Here is a 20824-nt window from a genome sequence, read left to right as displayed (position 1 = left end):
TAGGCAGTGTCTCTTCCTCTCATTGCCCAAGGCCATCCACACATTCCATTACAAGGGCTGAGAGTGACTGCCCCAAAGTCACCCACCTGGTTCTGTGACCAAGGTGGGGCTAGAGTTCAAGGTCTTCTTAACCACTTTCAGACTGGCTCCCCTAATATAGTTATATCGTTTATTATGATGCTTGATTTTATTATAGTTTTTATAAACTGCAGATCCATATAAGATACAGAATATTTAATTTTATCTATGGGTTTTTTATAACTCATTTTGCTCACCCTATGCAAACAAGATATTACTTCCTGCAACATACCAGGAATTTGCAATTCTGTAAAACTTTTGCATTATATAAAAATGGGGTGGGGTGTTAAATAAATTTGTATGATCATTGGTTTAGTGCACTATCAGATTAATTTCTAGTTCTGTATCTCCAAAGGATATATATTTGTGTTTCTGAAAAAAATCAACGTTTTTTAATGTAAATGAATTAGAAATGCCAGAAATTCAGACATTACTTCTCTACAGTTGTACCAAACATATCATATAGACCTACATAAAAAAAGAGCTATCCATGATGCAAAAGCTTTCTTTACAAGAGTATCATTTGGAGCCAGATGAAAACTTGTAGGCTTTTCCACTTACTTTGCCTTAATGTTTTTTATACTTTTTTGATTAAACAAGGGCATGTATTTTATATTCTACCTGTAGGCTTCATATTTTAGAAAAGAAAATGCATATTACAAAATGCATAAATGTATGTTAAGACAAATATGTAAAACAGTTTGTGTAGCTTGAGCATGGCATCAATTTATGACCATTTTAAGCAACCGTTTGAAGTTATGCCAATACTGAAAAAAGGCCAGTCCTCACACATGACTGGTTCTTATATTTATGATTCTTGGACCATCCAAAGATTCAGGCTCAAGCCCAAAGATGAGATAGCAAGTTCCAATCAAGTTTAATCCTTTATTTGCTTATATCCAACGGACAGAATCTTGCAAACAAAAACTATAATCTTCCAACCTACCAGATATATCCTGAGAGAATCAAGGATGTGGCTACCCTGAACCTCTTCCCCTCTCCCCCATCCAGTATGGGACTGCACAGTTGCTTAATTTGGCCTTTTTTCTTTGATGGAATTTATTTCCTAAGAAAGTTCTGTGCTGCCAAAATTCCTGTCCCCTGCTTCTCCAGGTGCATATTACATTCCAAATGGTCATGTATTCACAACTCAAGATATCTGGCAAGTGACTTGCATTAACACTGGTTGTAGTGTCCTGTAGTCATGTGATTGCGATTTCTAAAACCTTTTAGAAAAATGAATTCACACTTATGACCGTGATTCACTTAACTGTCATAAAATTGGGTCTGACTTGACTTATGACCACAATGACTTACAATGGAAATTGTGGTCCCCATTGTGGTCACAAGCTGAGGACTATGTATATTAATGCATACATCATACTATGATACTATGATTCATATACTGTGATCAAGTTATTTGTCGTTGCCATACATAGGATTGCAGTATGCTTTCTTTTTATTATTTTAAGTCCATATTTTTAATGCTGTCTTCTCCTTTTTGTATTGTATCATTTCTAGGCAACGCAAACAGAGAATCATACAATATAAAGATGGAATATTAGAATATCATCCAACTCCTGCTGCAGACATAACAATTAAGAGTATCTATGACAGATGCTAACAAGCCTGTTTCACCTCTTCAGCAAAAGAATATCCAAGCAAAGGCCTTCGTATTTCTCCCAGGTTTATCTTATTTGGTAATCCTATTTACAGCTCATCATCCAAACTGTTTATAAATACAATGGTATAAGACCTTGTGGTATGCTACTTGAACTTTCCTTCAAGCTTGCTATCCACTGATACAAACTTTTCAGGTCTGAATGTTTAACCAGCAAAATTATAGTATAATTTAGAACTCATTTTGCTATCTTCATTAGGATCAAATGGGAGAATTGTTCAAAAATTTTACTGATCTCAACATACACTATAGCATATACTATGTCCACCATGCAATTAAACTGGTCATTCAATTAAAAAAAAGATTAAGAGTGATTTGGCATGACCTATTCATTCCTTGGAAAATGTTATATCCTGTCCAACCTCTAAAAACAAAGAATGAAATATAAATAAATAGATGCATTGACATTCTAAAGGTCCCAAGGATCTGTATCTTAGGGTTTAATTTCATTAATGTTTAGTTGGCTCATTTGGAATAATTTTTCCAATATTTAATTTTAAGCATACCTGACAGTAATTAAAATACTCTGTATTTGGAATTCAACTGAATAAATTAAATAGCAATCATGTAGCTGTATCATTTTCAATGATAAACATTGAAAATAGTAACAACAATAATAATAAACTAACTTAAGACTTTTTACTGAAATCAAAACAACTGATTTACAGTTACTTTTCTTAAAAAGTTTTAACTTTAACTAAAAAGCTAAAAAAAGCTTGTTATCCTTGTTAATACCATTTCCAAACAGTGAATTTCTGCTTTGCCATGAAAACAGCTGAATAATTTACAATTAATTACATTTTATCGACAAAATGAAAGCATTTTTTTTTTCCTTAGTGAGATCTGCTTTCTGAACAGAACTTTTATAATTTACTTTACTGGAGTAAAAGTAAAAAAAATAATTAAAAATAGCATCCAAATAATATTACATACTGCACAGGTAATGAAAAACATTCTACACATTATCACACAAGGCACATCTGCTGCCTTTCAATAAGCTTCCTCCAGGGAAGTGGATTTAAAGACCACAATTTAAAAGAGCATTTAAAATGAATCTGTCATGTGTACACGTTAGGAAGAGCTAGCATTCGTGCAACATTTCTACATCACAGATATGCATTTATTTTTCCTGAATGTTTTCATATTTTTATTTACAAGAAATGACAAAAAGTGTTTTCTTTTAAAAAATGTTATTTCACTGAAAGACTGCAAGAAACCATATTTCAGTTTATACTGAAATCATAATCAATCACCTTTATTCATAGGTAAGAAGGCTTTTTCTAAGATGCTAACAAATTTTTGTCTCATTTGCGCTTTGAACTGCTGATACCATTCCATAAGTATTTTCCTTCTTTGAATCTTTTGTTGTAGAGTCATATTTTGCTCTTTTTCTAAAACAGCAGGAAGCTCTTTCCAGTTTTTAATAAAGATAAAGGGAGCTCCCAGGGTCTTTAGTAATTGCAGTGGTGCTCTATGATGCACAGATGAATTTCCACAATTGCCTGGTGTCATTACATCTTCTACCACAGGAACAGAGCCAAATGAACAAGCTTCATAGATTCTATAGCATTCAGTATTTACTCCCACTGGACATAATGTAAGATCACTCTCCAACAATGCATCTTGATAGATTCGCAAACTCTCATTAGTTTCTTGAGGAGTCCACCTAAAACAAGACAACAGAGTCTGAAAATGCATTGTTTTAAAGTAAATAAAATGACTAATAAAATATAAACATTCACAATCTATTTTCAGTATAATACTTCAGTGTAGTAGCTACAGCAGCAATAGAAATGCCTAAAGATTAGGCAAATCATTAAAATCTATTCAATTATTACTATTATACTTAGTAACTAGATTATATTTTTATAAATTATCTTGGATTTAAGCAAAGCAAATTTCCTCTGACTTCTAGTGATTTCTTGCACTCATTTTTGGCACCAGAACAGCAAAAATGTCTTTTTGATTTCTCTGTCCAGTCTATAAATCTATTTTCCTTGAAGGTCTCAAGACAAGAGTTTATCAAGCTCAATTTTGTTTAGCATCTGAGCTCAGATAATGCCATTTTCTAAGTTAAGATAGATAAATTTTATTGTCATTTTTTACTGTGGGAACAATGGCATACATTAAAAATGAAATTTAGTTGCTTGCTCTCAAAGTGTACACATACACAACACACATTTAAATATACTATATACACATATGTATAGACCTACACCCTTACATATAAGTAACATATAAATATTAATCACTGTTCATCTTGAATACATAACAGAAGGAGGAAGCTTTAGAGTTCAGAAGCTTTAGAGTTCAGAAGGTTAATACTATATGGAACAAAACTGACTGAATCTGGCTGTTCTGCTTTGGATACCACGAAGCCTCCTCCCAGAAGGTAACAAGGAAAACAGGTCATGAAGAGGATGTGGTGTCCCAGACAATACTGTTGACCCTGCTCAAGCAATGCTCATATGCTATGTCCTGGATGGGAGGGAGGGAACTGCCAATAATCTTTTCAGCCATCCTCACCACTCTTTGCACCGCCTTCCTGTCTGAAAGCAGTAATGCTTCCAAACCAGACTGTGATGCTGTATGACAGGATGCTCTCAATCGTCCCTCTGTAGAAAGTGGTAAGGACAGGGGAAGGAAGATGTGCTTTTCTCATGCGATGCAGAAAATGCAGGTGCCGTTGTGCCTGCTTCACCAGTGTCTCACTGTTGAGCGACCAAGCCAGCCTACTTGTTAACTGCACACCCAGGAATTTGATAGTAACATTCTTAGAGACATTCTTAGAAGGGAATTCACAGAAGCTGTGATCAGCTGAGTCTCTGATCCTGTAGCAGAACTTCACTGTATTTCACACATTTAAATTTCATATGTAAACACCTGCAGCATTTTTAAAAGGCATCAGTTAGAACCCTTAAAACATTCTTATCCCCAATAATGTTGGCTATTTTCCTCCATTATTATAAAAATGATTACATTATATTGCTACTGAAGGGAAGTGAAAAATACAATATTTTAATTTCTTAAAGGTTTCATGATTACAAATGATGTTTCTTACTGTTCTCTGGCTGAAATTGAACAGAGCTTGTGAAGCCCACTTTGCATCAATATCTCCAACACAATTTCTCTAGATGAATTCTTATAAACAGTTCCCAAGAAGTTACACTGATATGGTCTTGGTCTTTGGAGCATTGACCAACTTGGTCCAGCCACAGGAAAATGTCTATAACTATAAACAAAGAATTTCATAAACATACTAATTGGATTGAAAAGAATATTAGGCGTGTTAAAAGAGAACAATCCTATATGATCTGGGAATAACTGACTCAGTGGTATTTATTTTTCAATTTGGCAACACACGATTGCACTGTCATCTATTTGTTTATAAGTCAAAAATTTTACAAAGTTTTAAATATTAAAACTATTTTCATGTTAATTTATTTTATATACAAGAATCTGAGAAAAAATTCAAATTTCATGCAAATTTTAAAACTGCTCTTTGATTACATTCAATACTTACGTTGCTACTCCTAGAGGCCACTGAAAAATATCTTCTTCATTCACTATGGGGCTGTCATAAACTAGGAAAAATCGTTCCACAAACCCTCCATAGGATTTTAAATAAGGATAAATCCATTCATTTTTGCACTGTTCGTTCCCAAGCAACACAACAGCAACATGTTGCAGCTTGTGCGTTTGCACTAGTGTTTGTGCATAATGTAGCCACTGAGTGGCATAGGAGATCTTTCCCTCTTCTCTGCCATTCAGTATTAAGACAACAGTTTCAGCTTCTACAGAGAAGTAACCAGGAATTACAGATGGGCCTGTGATGAAACTGTAAACAACAAAGCACAAACAGAAAAAAGTGCACAGGTGTATATGTGTGTGTATATGGTGTATGTGTCACATACACTGCTACACATATATGTACATAGAGCCACTTTAAGTAACAGTTGCCAGTTGTGTCTATTGGTACTAAAAATAATTTTACTCTCCTCTTTTATAGGATATATAAAAGCACTGTACAACTTCTCCAATACCAAAAGGGAATTACAATCTGTCAATGTCATCCCTTAATGCAAAGTCTTAAAGCTCACTGTTATGACAATGTGGATGCGAAGTGAAACACAATGGTGCCATTATTTATCATACAAATACTGAGACTACTACATAAGGCTGCTGAGATTTCTGTTAACATACCAGTGTCCTTTTGTCCTGTTAGGTTAGTAGCATTTACTCAATCTTGGCTAATTTCAAAACTTTAAGGAGTCTGGACCTAATTAGCCAAATGAAAGATTGCTATTAGGCTGCATGGAGGACTTAAAGAAATATCCTGCCTAATATAGTGTGACTAACCTGAATTCAGTTCTGTATATCTACCATAACATCATATTTCTGAAAGCAAACCAGTAAGATAGAAACAAAAGGATTGCTTTGGTTTTAAACGTAACAATACCACAGTGTAAAAAGAATCTAATCAGTGCAATCAAAGCTGAAGTAGCCTATGTTTTTCAGGAAGTAAAGCTGACTGATCATGTGATTGATTATGCCCACTGGCTATCTTATCAGCTCATCTTTCATAGAAACACATCCTTGCACTTAAGTTTTGGTATAATATAAGCTCCAATCCCTAGGCACTTTCATTTTGTGGAGGCTGAAAATATTATGCTTTGTGGGTAGCACCTCATTAAACCATTACTGCATCCAGGCTAAATGGAAGCATTATATGTTAAATGTAAAAAGGGTGCTTTCTCAAATCCAGCAAAGTTTAAAAAAAAAAGCACACAGAGTAATCTTTCCTCCACCTATGATGCTGAATCCAGAATTCCCAAGCTGTGTAACTTTTTTTTAAGGGAGTGCAAAGTCATTCAGCTTATGTAGTATTTCTGTTTTATCTGAATTAAAGTTTGGTTTATTAATCCTCAACCAATCCAAATCTCAAAATACCTATACAAGATTTTCTGAATCTTCCTAGGATTTGGAAATGTAAAATAAAGCTATATATTAGCCACATACTAATATATGTGTAAATGTAAGGAAATGCTGGCCTATTGTGCTAAGGTGACATTTTAGTAATCATATTCCCTATGGCTACTATATTCTAACATAGGTATGGGTAATCTTATCTCGTAGAGTCCGATCACTGTAGAAATCAGGAGCTGCTGATTATATTTATGATGCATGGGGAAAAAGCCAGAAGAGGTGAAATCAGGCCAAAAGTGTCTGTCCTTTCATCTTCATAAACCAGTTTTGAAAACTGATAAGGTCCAATTCATTTCCTTTTTCAAATAACAATACGGTAGTTTATTATTACATCTAGTTTTGATTCATCTGTGAAAAATACAGGTTAGGTAAATTTTCTGTATTGAAAATCACTGTCTGCAATGGTTTACTGCCACTAATTGAATATAAAAAACAAAAAATAAAAAATCTGTATAAAGGGTAGGGTTTAGAACAGACAAATCAAAGGTTCCTCAAACCCAGTTTTAAGAATCTATTTATTTCTCCCATTGACAACAGAAGATATTCTTTAGTACTAAATAGGACAGGAAGAATCCATGTTGTTGAATAAACATTCATATAGGCATTTCCCATTATTTAATGTGTCAAATTATACTAGGCTATGAAAATACTATCTGTACATTGAAAAGACACATCATACAGATGATACCTGAAATATGATTTTCCTATTTTTATGCTTCCTTCTCTCCACTGAGCTTTTATATCTGCAGGCTCAAGCAAACCTTCGAAGATATGCTGCCATAAATAAAGGCCTATAAAATACAATTTACAATGTAATGATTAAGGAAATATTTGATGTTCTAAAAATTAATAAGATAAAAGTAGCCAAGATAAATATATAGAAAAATAAAACAAAGCAGAATAATTTCAAGAAAGAATGCAATACAAATTAGCTAGGTAGATTTATAGTAAGCCATAGCTATTAAGTGTAAATAATAAAATACAATTATAAACATTAAGGAATAAAAATTAGCTGTCTCCATACAATGCTGATGGGCAAATAACAGAGCTTTTACACAACCAAGGTTTGATTCCAGAATAATGATGTTCAAAGCAGAAATGGCAGCTTCTTCACCTAGGAATAAATAATCTGCTCCATTCAAGCTGTTTACCAAGAGATGGAAATTTTTATTAAGTCATTATTCCTCCGAATACTAGCTAAACAGGAAGTGTGGGATGCCTGAGATATTAAAGAATTAGTTCATCTATAAATAGAATGGGAACATTCAGATTTGCCCAGTTGTGATTTTTTTAATAGTAAATCCTAGAAAGCAGGGTTTCCATAGTTTTGATATCTTACATTGACTTAATACATTTTGTAAAACAAATGAAATAATGAGACCCTAACTTACAGTTGCTCCTAAGAAGTCAAATCAGGAAGGGAACAAGGAAATAGCCTTTCCGGAAAAAGGTGATTTTCACTTTTCTCCAGGATGTGCTTGAAAATAACTGCTGCTTCTTTCTTGAATACAATTCACCGATGCTACCTTCCAGTAAACATATCTAACACTAATTTCAAAAGAAGAACTAAGTTCTGTAATTTGCACAGCACTAACAACTGATTATTCACATATAATAAGCACATTAGATTCAAAAGTAGCAAAGCATAGTTTTTGTTCATACAGATACAAAGACTCATTATAAATTACACTGAAAATATGAAAGTTTTGAATTTTAATTGATTGCTTTGATTTGCTGGAAGTATTCCAATACCATTCTGATCACTCTGAAAATTTTTCGTTTTTTTAGTTTGGAATAGCTGTTTTGTGCTTGAAATGAGATTATTTCAGAGGTTGCAAGAATTGTTTCAAGTCAGAACCTTAGAAACACAAAAGGTGTTTGGCCCTCTGACTGAACAGTAACTATATATGGCATAGATAAATGAGAAATAGCAACAGCATTTATTATATAAAGCTTCACAGTGCTTTACACAGTGCTACAGAGTCAGCATATTGCCCCCAACAATCTGGGTCCTCATTTTACTCACCTGGGAAGGATGAAAGGCTTCATTTCACATTTAATTTGACCTTTATTTTTTCTCGAGGAAATCCTAATCAATATTAGTGAAATATACTTCTGACTTTCTTGGAATCCCTTTTAAGGTACAAATATATTATTTTCTAACACTTATATGTACTGAATACAATGACAGTTCAGAAGATAAAAGTTTGCAATTAAATTAAACAAGTTATTATATTAAAAAACAGCATTATATTAAAAAACAACATTTACTTTGTTAATTACAAATGCTTACCAATAGCGGCTTTTCCCCAAATTTGTACCCTGAAGTCTGTGGGTTCTTGTTGCAATGACATCTTTTTCAGCAACTGAAGGCTACTTGCAGATTTCTGCTGCAAATAAATTTTCTCATCAACTTCCCAAGGATTCCATTCTTCAGTTCCCAAAATAGCATGTTCTAGGAATCAAAAATGAAAAATCACATGAAAATCTCATTTAATTGTTTCAAAGAGAGATAGTTACTCCAATATGCCTTTAAAATTATAATTGTTACAAACCTATTTTGTATGCATACTAACAATCAAGTATCAAAAGCATATAATGAAAACATCTACATTAACCACAATATCTCCAGATAGGAACCTATTTGAAATCTTGAAAAGCCTTCACCATTCAGGGCAGACAGGTAGTCTTCATTTTGCAACCAAAACTGGAGCCGGCAATTTGATTGTTAAGCAATCTCTAAGTCAGGGCTTTTCAACCTTTTCATCCATTGTACCACTTTTAGGATATGGCAACATCCGAGTACCACCAGTCACCTAGCAAGGTGTTAAAAACTTGACCAAAAAAAAAGGAAAAAAGTGATGAAATACAGGTAGTCCTTGACTTACAACAGTTCGCTTAGTGACTGTTCGAAATTACAATGGCGCTCTTTCTTCTGTTCGAGGTTTTCATTGTTGTGAGCATTTCTGTTGAGAATTGCCAGCGGGGGTGGGAGGGTTTGGTTTGGTTTTTATTCCCCCCGTCTGCTGGGTGGTTGCAGCAGGTTTTGGTCACTTCACATGACCCTGGGACACTATGACCATCATAAATATGAATCAGTTGCCAAGCATCTGAATGTAAATCACAAGACCCTGGAGATGCCGTAACATTCCAGCTGATCGGTGCTTCTTCTGCACTCAGAAGCGGCGGGATCAGCACCGAGCTCCAGCTGGAGCCTGGCACTGATCCTGGCGCTTCCTCTGAGCCCTGACAGACCCGAAGAAGCGCTGATCCTAGCGCTTCCGCTGACCTGACAGCCCTGCAGCTCCAGCCATCTCTCAGGCTTGTGCAGTGCTGCCACCAGTTCAGCTCATTCCCCTCCGCTGCTACCACTTTTCTAGGATGGTCGCGTACCACCTGCCAGGTGCCAATGTACCACAGGTGGTACCTGTACCACTGGTTGAAAAGCCCTACTCTAAGTTAAGCTGTGATTGTGCTTATGATCTCACTTTAGTTTTATTTTACTTGCTACCCACATCCTTCTGCACCCATTCATCCCCTCCCTCAACCCATGGCTTACTACCGCTGGCCTATTAGTGAGCTGCTTGGGACTCACAACTCTTTCACAGCTTTCCCGCTGACTTGGTTGTAGGAAGCCAGCAGGAAGTTGTCTTGCTCCATAACCATAAGATTAATAACAGCAAATAGGACTGCAAGAATTGTCATTACTAAGTGGTGCAATCATGCTTTATGAATGCATTTTAAGAGACAGAAATTCCAGTCATAACTGCCATTTAAGTTGAAGAATATTTGTATATTATACACAGGTAGTCCTCAATTTACGACCCCAATTGAGCCCAAAATTTCTGTTGCTAAGTGAGACAGTTGTTAAGTGAATTTTGTCCTAATTTATGAATTTTCTTGCCACAGTTAAATGAATCACTGCAATTGTTAAGTTAGTAACACAGTTTTTAAGTAAACCTGGCTTCCCCGTTGACTGTCAGAAACACAAAAGGTGATCGATCACAGGACTCCACAACACTGCAACTATCATAAATATGATTCAGTTGCCAAATGTCTGAATTTTGATCACATGATCATGGGGATATTGCAATGGTCCTATGTATGAAAAATAGTCCTGTCACTTTTTCAGTGCTGTTGTTAACTTTGAACAGTCACAAAATGAACTGTTCTAAGTTGAGGACTACCTCTACAAAAACAGTGGATATTACAAAAACCTAATTCACACATACCACCAAAAGTGTATATATATGAATTTTCTCTTAGTATGCATAAACTAATATTATATCGAGAAACAGTAAACAAAAGAAATGTTATTTCCTCAGCTTTCTAATGTTAAGGCTTACAGATTATAATAACTATGTAGGTGAAGTTTCAAAAAGAGCAGCTTATCTCATTACACAACTTAAAATATCCTTCGACAAAAAGAATAGCAAACATTTAAAGTCTGATAAAATGTTGTGAATATTACTCTTTGACATTACTATAGATTATTTTAATGTTAAGTGATTTTCCTTGAGCATTTTGTTAAGCAGAAAATAACAAAATTTATTGTTGACCCTTTCAAAGCAAGTGAATTTCTAGTGCTATTTTCCAATGTTCAGAAAGAGTGAATTGCTATTACCTCAGCCTACATGAATTCCTTTGCCTAAGCCAATTAAACAGACACACAGTACATAAATTGGAAGGGGTTTTTTATCAATAGAATGCTTTGGTAAAGCAGAAGTATAAATCTAAACTAGGTACCACAGATTTCAGCTACATATTTAGGTGTCCATTTAATTTGCTCCTTCTTTTCTTATTTTTTAAAAATTAGAAATTATCTTTAAACATTGGGTGGCTTTTCACTCATGTTATCTTCCAGTGTGCCTCAATACTGGACATCTGCTTTTCATACAGGTGAAGGGAACATACAATAGCATGGAAAAAATGAAGATCTTGGGGTTCATGTAAAGTTTTACTTTAATTTTTTTAAATGTCTACGGAGATTCTCAATCATCCAGATCATGGTTGTTCCAAAGGGGCTTTTTCAAAAGGCAACTGGACTTTCTTGGTTTTTTTCCTTGAAAATGTTTTGCTTCTCATCCAAGAAACTTCTTCAGTTCTGAACTGAAGAATGTCTTAAGTAAATTTCAACAGTTCCTATGAAATACAAAAATAATTATTACAATCCTTTATAGAAATTATGAGATAAGAACATTATTTGGAGTTAGATAATAGATCAGAAATATACCAGAATGCAATTAAACTGTCAATCAAAGCCTAGTAACTTGAGGTACTCATTCCTGGCATATATTCTGAAGATAGTGGAAAACAGAAGAGAGAGGGAGTTGGGAAATGTGGGCAAAAAGATGGAGCTCTATTAAAAAAAAACTCCATCTATCCGAAAGACAGAGTCATGAGAGACAGAAAACAAGGACTGATAGCCAATGAAAATGCTGTAATCAGTGGTGGGATTCAAATTTGTGAACAACCAGTTCTCTGTGTGGATGCTGCTTCCGGAAGTCTGTTCTGGGCCTGGGCAACAAAAAATTCACCATCGGTTCTGCCAAACTGGTCCGAACAGGCTGAATCCCACCACCAGCTGTAATATTAATGCACCTCTTTATAATCCATTTTCATTTATTTATAAAAGTTAACCTGATTCCTTATTTAAAAACAGTAACTTCTGTTCTACAACTTCTCCATATTCCACCATATCTCATTATTTTAGAATAGAAAAATAGTTTCTAATGTAGGAAAGGATTTGCTGGTAGTATCTAACAGAGGTATCCTGGGTTAATCAGATTATGCTTTAATATGAAAAAAAAGAAAAGGAGCTCCTACAACAAGGACAGAAACTTATTCCAACTGTTTCACTGAAGTCAGTATGTTATTATTGTTGTCACTGTGTGTTGGGGGGTGGGAGCACAAAGGGAGGCTCAGCTAATCTCAGTGTACACAGTTGTACTTTGACAATAAAGGTTCATTTCATTTCATTGTATAATGTACAGTATGAAGCAATCACAGTAGAACACTACTTAAATTTTTGTTTTAGTGGTGAATTAGTCTTGACTCCTGCTGATTGCCTGGAAAAATCCCTGCAATATTCTTGTCAAGGTTTTTAAGAAGAGGCTTGCCATTGTGTGCTTCATAGGGTTAAGAGAGTGATTGGCCCAAGATCACCAAGCTTCATTTTTAGCCTGATGCCTACAACCATCACACCAAACCAGCTCTCTTTATAAGAACATAATTATGTCAAACTAAATTGACTACATGCTGTTATAAAACATAGGTCCAAAAGGGCAAATGGACCTGTTCTGCTCTTTCCTTTATTTTAACAGTACCATTATAGAACAAATCTAATATGTACCATAATTTTCATATTAAAAGACATTAAAAGATGTCAGAGAAACTCCGGAGAGGTCCGGACGTTAATGCTGAAGCACTCAGATTCTGAATTGTGAAAGTTAAAACATAAGATAGTTAACTCTGTGGGGATATGCGAATCCCTTGATGGGATTACTTGAAGCTTTATCTAACATACACAATAGAGAGGCCGGGATCCCGTTTTGCCATGCGCTGTACTGCTTAATGCGTCAGAAGATATGTTTAAGCCCTCGGCAGATGCGGATCTACTGAGTTCTGCCAGACTTACGGCTACCCTTGAAGCCGAAACCTGATGGGCAAAAAAACGGTCTATTTCCACCTGATGGTGCTGGGGGGGGGGAGAGGGGGCGAAGCGTCCCCGTTTTCTTACCTCGCCCCTGCTTCTCCCGCTGGCCCGGCCGTGAGGCAGCAGGCCGGCGAGGCTTCAGGAAGACGCTGTAAGCCGCGTAGAGGGAAAAGACCAAGTAGGCGGCCAACAAAGCGGAGCAGAACCGCTTCCGAGTCAGCCGCATCCTTCACAGCCTAACCGAGACGGCCATCTTGCGCAGGTGTAGAAGGGCTTCGCATCGTGACACCACACTTAGGCGGCTAATGTTTTGGCCTAACGGGAATTGAACTTGGATTTGCTTGCTCCACTGTACTTTTTCCAACGTGGCCGCTTTAAGATGTGTGAACTTCAACTCCCAGAATTCCCAAGCCAGCGATCTGTCCTGGGAGTTGAAGTCCACGCATCTTAAAGAGACCAAGTTGGAAAAATATTGGCTTACTCTTCTTTAATAATTGCAAAAAGAGCTTGTTGAATAATAGCGTTGCTGCTTTCCTCACTGTGATGTACTTAGTTGTAACCATCGTTAATAGCCGATTATACAGTTCTCGCTGTTTGGTCGACGTTAAATAAGAGAAACTTGCTATTATGGCTTGGTTTCCTGCGGTGATAACACGGAATCGGTGCCTATGTTATAATAGCTGTGTATGATAAAAGTATTTGTAAAAGGCATTGCCAGAAGTTCTTAGCTCAAAAATTTATTTTGCTTTGAGAGTAGTTTAAGCATAATAACTTACCTGGTAGTATTGCAAATGCAATACATAGAGCTAAACACCAAAAATAGTTTTCGATTAATACATTGCACCAAATATAATTTTTGATTAATACATTGCAATTTACATATATATAATAAAATGGTGCTTTTTCAAATATGTTATTTAGTACTGTATATTTATATACAGTATATTTAGTACTTGTTTCAAGTTAGCTGAAGTCAAAGTAATTTGTCATTTGTCTTCTGCTGATAAATTGTTTTGATTACAAGAAGAATTGAATGTTTTCTGATAGAATTTCAAGATGTGATATCTCTGATCCAAATTCATTGAAAATCTTTTTTTAACTTGGAGGAATACCAGGTATTTACTGTTCCCCCCCATATACATGTAATTCCGCAAATCTCCTGATGATTGTTGAAGTTATGAGGGAGTGGGAGAAAATTCATGAACGTAACAAATATTATGTTTTGTATATATTTACCATTTCACCCCCCACCCCAGCCCCTGCTCAATAAAATATTATTTATATTTTGTTGAGCAGTGGGGAGAATGGTAATTTTTTTCTCCAGTGAATGATTTAAAAATAAAAAACATTATGATAGCACATATTTTTATATTATTTGTTTATGTTCTTTGAAATGTGAGTCGGTTTTTTAAAAAAACATAGTAATTCATTCTTGATTAACATGTCCGGTTTTAGAATTAATTAAGTTGAAAAGGGCATAAAGTTCAAATTTCCTGCTTTGTGTAGGAATCAGATTAAAATATCCTGTAAAATTGGCTCTCAATCCTCTTTCTGAACACAACCAGTGAAAGTGTGTTTGCTACTTCCCTAAATAATTAATTCTATTGATCTCTTCAGACTGTAATTTTTTCCTTTCAACCTGAAATCTTTATTCTTGTATGCTAAATCCACTACAATATTCTCTGCCTTGTTTTCTGAAAGAAACCAATGAGGGGTACCTGACACAAACTTTGTAATTTGTTAGTTAACATAGTTACTTTGTATTTTAATTTGACTTATTTTCTATGTTCAGGCTCTTTACAGACTGGAATGTAGGAAAACATTTATCCTATGATTGTATGGATTGATTAGATCAGGGGTCCCAAACCTCTGGTCCGTGGACCAGTACCGGGCCGCGGCATGCCAGCAACTGGTCCGCACAAACAAGCAAAGCTCCATCCGCAAGATGCAGGCAGCACACAAAAACCATGCACCCTCTGGTCCGTGGAAAAACTTCTTTCCATGGAACTGGTCCCTGGTGTCCAAAAGGTTGGGGATGTCTGGATTAGATAGTTTTAACATTCCTAAACTGAAAAGATAATTTAGAGAAGGATATCCGGAGACTACCTCCTGATAAGAAAAAGTTTCTTAGTATCAACTGGCATCTGGTTATCTCACTTCAAACAAGCTTTGTAGCTGATTTTCTGTGCAAGGAGGTGCAAGGAGGCTCTTCTAGTGGCAGAAGAGCTGGGTTTGCAGTCTGGATACTCTCCTTCCATTTTTAAGATCCTCCCATTTTATTTATTCGATCTGGGTCTGTTTTTGCTGTTTTACCCAATTTTACCATGGTTTTGAGGTATTCCAGCACGGTTTTACTCGCTCTCAGGGGTGCCCCCCCATCCTGGGAGCGACCCGCCTTACCTTTTAATTTGCCTCTTGATGACGGGTCCGACTGTTGGGTCCCTGAGAGATGGCTGGGCAGTAACAGGGGCCTAAGATATAAATTTAATAAGAGGCCCCTGATTACTTTTTTAGCCAGATTTTTTGTAGGGTTAGGGAGGGGGGAGGGTTGTGGTTGGTTGGAGAGGGGGGGTAATCCGCCAACTGCTGTTCAGACCAGGCCTAGGATAGATCGCGTTGAGGGGGAGCCGGGGTCGGTCATCTCTGGAGCTCTGGAGCGGGTCGTGGGATTGCCAATTCCCACGACGATAGGGAATGGCAGCAGGTGTAAGATCAGAGGGCCGTACCGACCTCCGGGAGGGCCTCTCCGCTACCTACAAGCGGTGAGGCGCTCCGACCCTCTGCCTTCGACCCAAGGTTCTGGGAGCGGGGATGTGCAGCCACCTGAGCTCCGACTGGTGTACTTGAATGCCAGGTCCGTTGCTAATAAGGCTCCCCTCGTCCGGGATTTAGTCGAGGGTGAGCAAGCGGACCTGGCCTGCATCACGGAAACCTGGTTGGGCCCAGAGGGTGGTATCCCCCTGGTTGATCTTTGCCCACCTGGCTTCCGGGTGCTACACCGGCCTCGGACTCAGGGTAGGGGTGGGGGAGTGGCTGTGGTTATGAGGGAGACCTTATGTCCGCAGGAGGCCACCGTTCCTCAGATAGTCGGGTGTGAATCTCTCTTATTGAGGTTTGGTCCCAGGGCGCAGTTGGGCTTGCTGCTCGTGTACCTTTCGCCTAGTCGCATAGCAGCAGCCCTGCCTGAGCTTCTCGATATCCTCTCAGGGCTGGTGATTGAGTTTCCCAAACTTATGGTTTTGGGAGACTTCAATCTACCATCCCTGGGAGGAGCATCTGAGGTAGCTCGGGAGTTCATGGCTTCCATGACGGCCATGGACCTGACGCAGGTAATTCTTGGACCGACTCATGAGGGAGGTCACACCCTTGACTTGGTTTTCTTATCTGGTCGGTGGTTAGATGATCTTGGTGGGGGCTCCCCAATTGTTATGCCCCTGTCATGGACCGATCATCATCTCCTGCGGCTGGTCTTCCGTTACAACAAAAACTTTTTGCAAAAGAGACTCTCTCGCTCCAAGAAGCGACAAGGCTGCCAGCAGGCCCATGAAGGCGTTGCGGCCCGCCAAAAGCATTCCTCACTAGGAAGCTGTCCACGAGGACAACGAGCATTCTGAAGACATCGACTCCGACCATGAAGTTGACAACATCCAACGGCATCACGACAAGCTGAAGCCCCCTTACAAGGCAATTCCCTTCCTTTGGTGTTTGGGCTGTGGCAGCTGCCACCAACAAGTGGACTGCCGGTTCTGGACAGCCATGTGTCAGGCCTGCGGGAAAACCGGCCACATCACAGCAATCTGTAGAGGTCGCCAGAAGGACCGCCAATCAGACGATCCAATCAAGAGAGGTACTGGGGCCACAGGGTAGCATAGAGTAGGATTCTGCTCCAGTCATTGGAGTGTTTGCCGCACTGGAGTTCACCGTCCCCTTAAGCCAAAACTTCGGCTTTAAGTCGAGCTGCAAGGCGTCCCTTGCAGGATGGAACTGGACACTGGTTCAGCTGTATCTGTTATTTCCCTGGAGACTTTCTGGTTCGTGTGCAACCACAGCAAGAGATGGGCCAAGCTTAGGCCATCCAACATCATCCTTACTGACTTCCAGAATTCCTGAGTAGCCGTCAAAGGCAAGGCCACACTGGCTGTCAAATTCAAGGGGGTTTCAGGTCCCCTAGATGTGATTGTGGTAGAGGGCCAGAGAAAGAGCTTAATAGGGCTTGATTGGTTTGATGCACTGGGCATTCAAGTAACCGGGATCCACCAGACACAAGCCGCGAATGTGGCATCAGTATGCAAGGAATTCGCAGTTGTTTTTGACACGAGCCTGGGAGAGTACAAGGGCCCTCCGATAGCCTTTAAGCTTGATCCTGCCATAACGCCTATTAGGATCAAGTCCTGTAGAGTGCCATTTGCACTAAAACACAAAATCGATGCAGAGTTGGATAAGCTAGTCAATCGGGGTATTACAGCCCGTAGATGGGGGAGAGTGCGAAACTCCCATTGTCACACCACTTAAGGCCAATGGGGAGGTCAGGATTTGTGCTGCTTACAAGTGCACCATTAACCGGGCACTACAGCAGCACGCCTACCCAGTGCCAGTCGTTAGCCACATTTTGGCATCACTGCAAGTGTGTACCATGTTTGCTAAGTTAGATTTGGCACAGGCCTATCAGCAGTTACCTGTCGATAAGACCACAGTGGCTGCACAAACAATTGTGATACACAGGGGGGCTTTTAAAGTCAAACGTCTCTAATGTAGCAAGATTCCCCAGGAATCTTCCAGGGAGTTATGGAGCGTACACTATGGGTATTCTGGGAGTTTGCCCCTATTTTGACTATGACCTTATCACCGGTGAGTCCAGTGAGGTGCTTGCAAGGAGGCTGAAAGCCATCCTTCAACGGTTCCGCACAGCGGGGCTCAAATTGAAAAGGAACAAGTGTAACATTGGGGTCCCTTCCACTGAGTTCCTGGGATTCCATATTGATGCTGAAGGCATCCATCCTGCAGAGTCCAAGCTGAAGGCAATTCAGCTGGCACCAAGCCCCAGGTCTAAGGGAGAGCTTCAGGCATTCCTGGGTCTCCTTAATTTTTACCATGTGTTCCTTCTTAACAAGGCCGCAGTGCTAGAGCCGTTACACCGGCTCTTAGACAAAAAGACTCCATGGAAGTGGACCAAGGTTCATGAAAATAGTTTTAAGGCAGTAAAATCACTACTGTCCTCCAATTCAGTGCTTACGCACTTTAATGAAACATTGCCTGTATGCATTGCGTGTGATGCATCCCCTTATGGGGTGGGGGCTGTACTAAGCCATTTGTCTACTGATGGGACTCAGGTCCCCATTGCCTATTATTCAAGGACGTTGTCCTCAGCTGAGTGCAATTACACTCAGATTGACAAAGAGGCCTTGGCTATTGTGGCCGGGGTAAAGAAATTCCTTGATTACTTGTATGGCAAGAAATTCACGGTCTTCACTGACCACAAGCCACTGTTAGGGTTATTTACTACAGATAGGCAGACGCCTCAAATACTGTCCCCTAGAATGTTAAGATGGTCCATTTTCATGTCAGCCTACAGCTACATGCTGGTTTACAAACCCGCCAAAGACATGGGCCACGCAGATGGCCTTAGTTGTTTGCCATTTCCCCAGGTAGAGCCAGGTCCGGCTCCAGCAGCTCGCATCTTGTCAATTCAGGATTTGCCTGAGTTTGCCCTCCATGCTGGGGATGTGGCTGCAGAAACTTCTGCAGACAAAGTTTTAAGTAGAGTTTTGTCATGGATTCACACTAGGTGGCTGGAAAATAGCCCTGGACCAGAGTTCCAGAGCTATTTCACACGTAGACGCAAGCTTTCACCTCACAAAGGTTACATTTTATGGGGGAGCAGGGTTATTGTCCCCAGTTCATTAAGGCAGCGTGTGCTTCAGTCTCTGCATGAGGGCCATATGGGCATAGTCCGGATGAAGGCATTGGCACGGAGCTACCTAGGGTGGCCAGGGTTAGATAAGGCTATCGAAGGCCAAGTTCACGGGCGTTACACATGTCAACAGTCCAGACCAGAAATGCCACAGGCCCCTGTCCACCAATGGGAGGGGACTCGTACACCGTGGTCAAGGATTCACATTGACTTTACTGGGCCCTTTCAGGACAGCTGTTTTTGATAGTGGTCGACAGCCACTCTAAATGGTTGGAAGTAATTCCTATATCTACTATGACTACTGCTAGGACCATCCAGGTGCTTAGAAAGCTTTTTGCCACACATGGGCTGCCGGACATTATAGTCTCAGACAATGGAGCCCAGTTTACAGCGGCAGAATTTCAGGCCTTCTTGAGGACTAACCTCATAAGGCATGCAACATCGGCTCCCTTTCACTCCTTGATTAACAGGCAGGCCGAACACATGGTGCTCACGGCAAAGGAGTCACTCATGAGCATTGTGACTGGGGATTGGCACCATAGGCTAGCTGATTTTTTGCTTTGCCAGCACACTACGCCTTGCACAGCTACGGGCAAGAGCCCAGCAGAGCTTCGCTGGGGGAGAAGGCTAATCATGAAACTGGACAGGTTGCATCATGACCAGGTTGCAGCAGACACCACACGCCCAAATGCTCCAAGGGGGTTGCAAGTGGGTGATGGGGTGTGGGCCCGGAACGATGGGTATGGGAACTTGTGTGTGCCGGGTAAATTTGTCAAAATTTCGGGACCTCTTTCTAACAAGGTGACTATGGATAGGGGCAAGTCATTCGCCGCCATATTGATCAGCTGCGGAAGCATTTTGCAGAATGGCCACTAAGTGAGGACCTCACAACAGATTCGCTCCTACAGCCAGAAACCAGCAACATAACAGAGCAGTTCAGATGCTCTCAGGACTCATGCAGTCAGTACAACGGGGAGGTGGTCGTAGATGGACACAGTCTGGGAGTGCAACATGGGTCTGCTGATGGGAAAAGTCAACCTGAACCTGCTTCTTCACTGGACTTTGGTTTGGGCCGACCTGGAATGGCCGGCCAAAGGGACTTGAGTCAATCTGACTCTCGTGAACTCATGAGTCCTGGTCTACCCAGCCAGGTGGGCAAGCTTGTGGACTGGAAGTTGCCTGGATCCCCCAGGCGGTCTGCAAGATCGCGCAGACCACCACCATATCTACGAGACTTTATTTTTAAATAATCTTAATAATGTGTGTGTACATTCTAGGGGGGAGGGGTGTAATGTATTGGGATTTACTTGAACTGCTTTCACGTGTCTTTTGAATGCTGCTTAAGGATTGCTCAACTGGTGTGTCTGTGTAACGGTCACTGACTTGCCAGACAAGCTGTCTCCAAGAAGACCATTGGAGGATTTGGGGTGGGAATTGGTTCCTTTAAACCTATTGGCCGCCGCCTAGTGGCCAATTGTATAAGTAGTTGCGCAGAAGCCTCTGTTTCAGTTCT

General features: G+C 39.5%; 1 protein-coding gene across 2 annotated transcripts; it reads right to left on the bottom strand.

Annotated features, from left to right (window-relative positions):
- Positions 1-949: 949 nt before the first annotated feature.
- RXYLT1 (ribitol xylosyltransferase 1) lies at positions 950-13645 on the bottom strand. 2 transcript variants are annotated; one of them, XM_081331640.1, is made up of 6 exons: positions 13485-13645; positions 9039-9200; positions 7434-7536; positions 5283-5597; positions 4821-4991; positions 950-3425 (listed from the first exon to the last, which is right to left on the bottom strand). In XM_081331640.1, the coding sequence occupies exons 1-6, from the start codon at positions 13624-13626 to the stop codon at positions 3005-3007; spliced, it is 1314 nt and encodes a 437-aa protein (XP_081187766.1). In that variant the 5' UTR covers positions 13627-13645; the 3' UTR covers positions 950-3004. The 2 variants fall into 2 exon arrangements, with proteins under 2 accessions (XP_081187766.1, XP_081187765.1); XM_081331639.1 differs by lacking the exons at positions 9039-9200; positions 13485-13645 and adding exons at positions 8137-8293; positions 8772-9020.
- Positions 13646-20824: the final 7179 nt, after the last annotated feature.

The sequence above is a fragment of the Vipera berus genome (assembly GCF_964194415.1).
Source record: "Vipera berus genome assembly, chromosome: 6".
In the NCBI taxonomy this organism is placed as follows: domain Eukaryota; kingdom Metazoa; phylum Chordata; class Lepidosauria; order Squamata; family Viperidae; genus Vipera; species Vipera berus.
The sequence above is the reverse complement of the archived record's forward strand: the minus strand, read 5'-3'. Positions and strand labels throughout refer to the sequence as shown.

Bases quoted from the DNA above. Each gene is read 5' to 3' on its own strand.
- RXYLT1 (XM_081331640.1), bottom strand. From the start codon at position 13,626: ATGCGGCTGACTCGGAAGCGGTTCTGCTCCGCTTTGTTGGCCGCCTAC. The intron at 5,598-7,433 runs GTATCATCTGTA...TGTTGTTTACAG, and splicing joins ATAGGAAAATCATATTTCAG to TTTCATCACAGGCCCATCTG. The intron at 4,992-5,282 runs GTAAGTATTGAA...CTTTGTTTATAG, and splicing joins TGGCCTCTAGGAGTAGCAAC to TTATAGACATTTTCCTGTGG.